Source organism: Frankliniella occidentalis, unplaced genomic scaffold, assembly GCF_000697945.3.
Source record: "Frankliniella occidentalis isolate FOCC.00 unplaced genomic scaffold, Focc_3.1 Scaffold63, whole genome shotgun sequence".
Taxonomy (NCBI): domain Eukaryota; kingdom Metazoa; phylum Arthropoda; class Insecta; order Thysanoptera; family Thripidae; genus Frankliniella; species Frankliniella occidentalis.
In genome coordinates, this window is record NW_026267193.1 from 974,579 (window position 1) to 980,797 (window position 6,219).

General features: G+C 47.6%; 3 protein-coding genes across 4 annotated transcripts in view; 2 read left to right on the forward strand and 1 right to left on the reverse strand.

The window, feature by feature from the left end:
- LOC113213104 (uncharacterized) overlaps positions 1-2,575 on the forward strand; it is an 11,083-nt gene extending 8,508 nt beyond the window's left edge. The window contains exons 2-3 of one of the 2 annotated variants that reach the window (XM_026432053.2): positions 1,330-1,466; positions 2,077-2,575. In XM_026432053.2, coding sequence (XP_026287838.1) covers positions 1,365-1,466; positions 2,077-2,394 — 420 coding nt within the window. In that variant the 5' untranslated portion in view covers positions 1,330-1,364 and the 3' untranslated portion in view covers positions 2,395-2,575. Of the gene's footprint in view, positions 1-786; positions 1,467-2,076 lie in introns of those variants that run through there. The other variant, XM_052268025.1, reaches the window with a different exon arrangement.
- The window catches only part of LOC113213107 (protein Wnt-5b-like), a 46,954-nt gene extending 43,884 nt beyond the window's left edge, over positions 1-3,070 (reverse strand). Inside the window, exon 1 of the mRNA XM_052268023.1 lies at positions 2,939-3,070. Coding sequence (XP_052123983.1) covers positions 2,939-2,970 — 32 coding nt within the window. The 5' untranslated portion in view covers positions 2,971-3,070. The remainder of the gene's footprint in view (positions 1-2,938) is intronic.
- Positions 3,071-3,381: 311 nt separating this feature from the next.
- LOC113213105 (protein PRRC1) lies at positions 3,382-6,105 on the forward strand. Its single transcript, XM_026432054.2, has 6 exons — positions 3,382-3,635; positions 3,844-4,066; positions 4,185-4,405; positions 4,487-4,589; positions 4,678-4,848; positions 4,924-6,105. Exons 1-6 carry the CDS (start codon positions 3,542-3,544, stop codon positions 5,228-5,230), a joined length of 1,119 nt encoding a protein of 372 aa, XP_026287839.1. The 5' UTR covers positions 3,382-3,541; the 3' UTR covers positions 5,231-6,105.
- The last annotated feature ends 114 nt before the right edge of the window (positions 6,106-6,219 follow it).

Consider the following 6,219-nt stretch of genomic DNA (forward strand, 5'->3'; position numbering starts at 1 on the left):
AATTATAATTAAATTGCAAATTTACGACAGCACATTTTTTACTCGCCAAGGGATTTGAAGTCGATATATACTGCATGTATTTTTACGAATACAAATTGTAATTTTACAACTTGCGTCAAGGAAAATTTTCCTGTAAACCTACCTACTTTTTTTTTCACAGTGAGTACCTTCTCGTACTTTCTATTGACGAAGCCGTGAAAGTTGTCGACCAACGACCTTTTCTCGAAAACTTGGTATCGGCCCGGTGGTTTCGAGAGCGGAATCAGATCACCACCACGCTGTCTGCAGGGCGAACGTGAGAGTGATGTCGGGTCCCACGGTCACGGTGCGAGTCAGCGAGGCACCTTGTACTAATCGCATTACGGTGATCTGATTCGATATCATTATCGGAGCATATGATATGTCAGACTGAAACAACCAGGGGAAATGGAGCTTTACCAGGGAGCGTGGAAGCGAGCTCGAATGGAAAAGTCCATCGCGATGGAAGGGGTGGCAAATAAAATAAAAACAACAGCAGCAGAAACGGTCAAAATATTGCGGCCAAATGGGATTACTCGGTGCGGAAACTAGTCTTTATTGCCGGGTCGCTCTGGTTCTTCATCTGACCACATACGTGTGGTCAGGCAAACAGCCCGTCCGGTCGTGCGGGTCCGACCATGTGCCCGTCCAGCAGTCCGGGGGGGGACCGCGGGGGGCGCGCGGCGCGGCGCACCGGCCCGGGCGCACACGGCCGGGGGAGGTCAAGGGTGGCTCAGCGGCAGCGGGCGCAGCGGACCGCGGCTCAAAACACCCGCAGTTGTAATCCCCGCGACGTGCGGAGCGGGTGCACCGCGAGCCGCACCGCAGTAGCACCTGACTCACGAGCACCCTGCCGCCGGGCCCTCCCTCCCGGGCGGCACTGCGCTGCACCCTGCGGCCTCCTTTTTGACGCGCACGGCCATCCCTATCGCCGCGAGCAGCGCAGCGCACCGCGCAACCGACTCGCGCCCGTTCCGCTCGCCCTGCTGCTGGGCCTTCCCCCCGCCGCCCCGCACTGCTCCGGTCCGCACCCTCCTCCGGGGCACCGCGGCGGGGCACCCCTCGCCGCCAGCGCACCGCGACTTACTCACGCCCGTGATAAGCTCACGCAAACGCCCGCTGTTACGCGCCCTGCCGCGGGCCGTCCCCGCCGCTGCACTTGCTCCGCACCCTCGGGCACCCCCCAGCTCCTCTGGAGAATCACCGCGCACGCAGCAGCGATGAGCGGTGCCGCCGCGGCAGGGAAGGGGAAGACCAGCATCACCGGCCGGCAGCAGCGGGGTGATTCAATGCCACTCATTTCCTGCGCAGGGCCGGACTTGGCGCTCTGCCACAGCATCCCAGAGATGACGACGACACCGCGCACCGGCACCGGCACCGGCAGCAGCAGCAGCCACGGCGGCGGTACGAGCACCGGCAGCAGGCCCGCCGTGAGGGAGCTGGACGTGGTAAGTGCCTCTGCATGTGCAGACACCCGATAGTGAGTGACCCACCATAGCAGTAAGGCTATTACGTGCCACCTCGTCGCGTAGTTTTATTTGTAGTCCGTAGCCGCCTGCCTGCCTGCCTCGGCACCTCGGCAGCCACCTAGTGGAAAGGGGAAATGCAGCGCGCCTATTGGTTCGTTTGTGCGGCTGCGGCGAGCGGCGGCGAGACTGTCCACTGTGACGTGTAGTGGCTGTGTGACGTAGAAGTGTGGGGAGCGTACGGAGGACCAATCGCCGCGCTGCATTTCCCCTTTGCACTAGGTGGCTGCCGAGGTGCCGAGGCTGGCAGGCCGGACTACAAATAAAACTACGCGACGAGGTGGCACGTAATAGCCTTACAGGCTGCGCATCGGCCGACCGGCCGTCTGGCAGTGATAACGCAATGGCACTGCCAGCGGCCAGTGCGATCTCTATGGCGAGAGGTGCTCCATTATCCGCTCCAGGAGGTCCATGACCAGGTCCATGACCTCCAGATCGCGCGGCAAGGCTCACGGCTGCAGACGGCGGCGCTGTCCAGTCCAGTCCCCTCTTCTGTTCGCTCATGCTCATGACCCCCCCGTTGCTGCTGCAGGTGGCCCGCTGGCTGTGGCTGGCCTGGCGGCTCGTGCTGTTCTGCGCGCTGCTCAGCTCCCCGACGCCCCTGTCCCCGCCCGGCGGCCTGCTCCGGCTGACGCACGCCCTGCGCCAGCTGCGGCGCGCCGTGCCCACCCTGGACAGCCAGCGCGCCGAGACGCCCTACCCGTTCCGGCCCGAGGACGGCGAGCTGCTGCGGCCCGAGTACCAGGCCAAGTACGGCGTGCGCGGCCAGGGCCTCGTCGAGCAGCTGGGCGGCCAGTACCTCGGCCCCAAGGACTACCTGACGCCGCCGGCGCCCCCGGGCACGGCCTGAGCAGCAGAGCAGCAGCCGGAGCAAATGTTGTTATTATTTAGTTTGTTAAAAAGTGTTACCCAGTGAATAACTACCCCCACACTACCCCGGTGATATATCCGTCCCCTAGGCTGTACGAAACCTGTGTCAATCACTTGTATGATCTCAAATATATCTACTTCTATAAGAAAAATAAGTTAAAGTGCTGGAAGAATTATTACCCCTCCTCTTCATTCGTCGATATTTTTCACAGGCTTGAGAGGGGAGTGGGGTCCAGCGTAAAGCGCAGCCGCTGGCGTGAACGAGCGGAGTAACTGAGTAACTCCACTAGTGGAGGTGCGCGCCCTAACCTTACGTTGGCACATATGTTGAATGACATCTTCTTTATAAATGGCCATATTATCACAACAGCATAATCCAAATGTATGACAACTCCAAAAAAATGTTTTTCAACAATACAAAACCAAAGTATGGGCCAAGAGGGTTAGTGGGCCTCTACCTCCATGCCGCATATCGGAGCATCCACCACACATATTTTGTTTTAAGTTAGATAAAAACAACATACCTAATAGCGGCTGAAGAATGACCAGGATGCATAGTCTTGCAAGAAAAGATTTCAACGACACAGAGGATTCTTGCAAAAATGTTCTTTTCGGTAACATTTATTGATTGGCTCAAAACTTTGTGTTTGCCCGCCAAACACTGGGGCGACACTAGCGCCACAGTGGACAAAGCTCAAACTAATGTACTATTGCCAATCTCGCATATCAAAAATCTGACAATTTCTTCAAGCATTAACACCCAGAGACAGGATAGCTGTAACGAATCTAAATATAAAAACTCAAAAACTAGTTGGTTTGTAAAAGTTCTATTTACAGAGGAGAAATCAAAACAACATTAATTATGGTGCTTGTTTTTTTAGTGTTGTGGTGGACTTTTCCTATTATTTAGCCGCCACACAAATCTTTCATACTAAAGTGGGAGTTTCTCATCTGTGTGGTCCTTTTTTTTGTTTTTGTTGTGTTGTGGTAGTTGTATGGGTATCTGTGTCGTCTACAGTTTCTCGCGTGTAAATATTCTGTTTTATCAGCTGTTGCATCTGAAATAAGCAGGTCAACCCTCGTGTTCGGGTTGAACGTGGGACAGAGAAACTTCATTTTCTTGATTAATGATGCAAGATGACACAAATGGTGAATCTTCATTTGAGTTTGTTGAACGAAAAATTGAAGGCATCTCTCTAGTGGATAACGCAATGAGGCAAGGTAGGTTTGAATGGGAAAAGTTAATTGAATGTCTGGCACTTGTTTACAATTATTTTTATAGCTGATGCAATGGCACAATTTTCAAGGCGCACCATTTTAGTTTTATAATTTTCCGTGACTTTTTGTGTTTAGTTATCATTGTGTGTGGTTAATTTTTGAAGAACCGATAAATTTTGAAAACATTATTGTTTATTTGATATTGTTACAGAAGTGCCACTTGGTGCTTCTCTTATACCCCCATCAATGGCTACTCAAGGACTTGGAGGTGTGGAACCGCCGTCTGCCTTACCCAGTTTTATTGAACCATCTCCTCGACCATCTATAGACAATACGACTGCAGCCACCTCTGCAACCTCAGGAACCAGTACAGCATCTTCAGATCCCTCCTCTTACAACCCAGCTGCAAGCGCATTTTACCCCAAAACGTTCAGGTATGAAAGTATTATCTTATAGCTTACTTTTGATAAATAATGTAAATGAAAAGAAAAGAATTTTGAAAAATTGTGTATGCTAATTAGCTCGTTTTGCTTTTCAATATCCTATTGACAGCCCAGTCATCCCTGCAAGCAAAGGCAGTGATGCATCTCTTAGCACAGTGGATAGCAATCTCGAGACAGATCCTAATGCTGGAGTGAGCAGCCAACTACTTGGATGGGTTAAGGGAGCTGTTGGTGGCAGTGCAGGCATATTGTCTCGTGTCACAGAAAAAGCCAAAAGTTCTATGAACTCAATGATAACAACACTTGATCCTCAAATGAAAGAATTCATATGTATGTGCAGTAAACAGCAGTTACAATTCAAATTGTTAAATTTGTCTCAGTCCAGTATTTAATTTAAATTGGTGTTTTCAGATTCTGGAGGTGCTGTTGATATAGTTGTTGCCTCCGATAAAGAAATTAAAATTAGTCCAGTCCGTGAGGCATTCCAATCAGTATTTGGCAAAGCTACAGTGACGTAAGTGTTTTCATGACTCTTAGTATGCTCCCTTCTAAGCAAGTAACAAAGTTTCTCTCTTGAGCTGACAATGTTTTTCTCTATGCAGTGGTCTACAGGTCAATACTTCGACAGTTGCTGCTGCACAGCCTGTAGGTTTTGCTGCAGGTGTAAAGGCTGCTGAGGAAAGAATATCAGCTGTGCGGAGTGCACACAACATCCCACCCGAACAAACTGTTCTTGCTGTTGAGAACTTTTTGGTTGAGATTGGAGAGAATAAGTAAGACCTTATTGTGCTCTTCATTACTCTTGTTTTTGTATCCACCCATTTTTATTTTATGAACTACTTTTTCAGGTGGTTTGATGTTGGGGTTTTGATTTTGAGTGATCCAGCTCGAGAAATCACTCTGGAGACTTTTACACAACTAACACCAGTTCCTGCAGCTGTTGTGTCCTTAGCGCAAGAGGACACACCTGCAGAATATCCTCTGAGATGGTCAGGCTTGAGTGTAACTGTGGGCAGTATAATGGCTAATAATCTGCAAGTGCCTCATTCCGAGTGGCACCAAGCTCTTACTGGTGTTTCTCGTCGTGAAATGATTCTTCTTGCTGCCAAAATTTTGGCAGGCTTATACAAGAGCAGTGTTGGTCCTATCCTGTAATATTCTTGTTGGCCTTCTCTTGCTCAGAATGAATAGACCTTTCCTCTAAAAAAAAAAAAAAGTTAGATATATTTACTATCTAGAGAAAGATGCTATGTAAACTTTTTTCCCAAATGTACTGACTTGTACTTAATAATGTTACAAACTTTGTGATGTTATTTTGTTCAAGCCCTTGTTGTGATCTGATTCACTTGTTACAAAAATGTTAATAATAAATTATCTGTGAAATTAGATTTTTTTTTTTCGGGAAATTATATGGTACTGCAACTTATTAGATTGAAGGTATCTACATATGTATTTTCTGTCTAACTAGAAAAACACAGTTTTTCATCTGGGATCATCACACAGGGTGGCAGAAAGCCATTGAAAGTCGGTGCCAAGAAAATTACGTGTTCTTGTTAAAATTTCATACTATACCATTTCCATGCTTGTTACACTCATGTAAACTACTCAATGTATTATATGTATCAAACAGTTCTTAAATTTATTTTTGACCATGTTCTGTAGTGTTTGAAAAAATTTGTCTATGTTCTTTTTTTTTATTTAAAAATAATAGAGTGAGTGCAGCTTGAAAAAATAGTTAGTTCATGGCATATGCATACTTGAACTCATTTCACATTGATATTAATTTCAACCTGATTTAGGCCCCAATATTGACCAATGTTGAAATATTTACGGGTCTTGTGAGACTACATGTTTATGATGTGTGACGTTTTTAACTTGCACTCATTCTAAAGATTCAGATGTGATAAAGATAATGTATGTATTGTACCTAATTGTTCTGTATAGTCGTAACTTTTTACTGACATAATCATCTACTTGTTCTGTTGCATCGTGTATTTCAACGCTCTTTGAATTACATGGACTCAATCATTCGTATTTTGGTTCATTTCAAAATCGCCTTCGTATATTTAGATCTAGAAGTCACACAGGAATGGCCGTGAATAGAAAAAATGCCTTAGCGATGTTTTTTTTTCTTCTTTACTTTA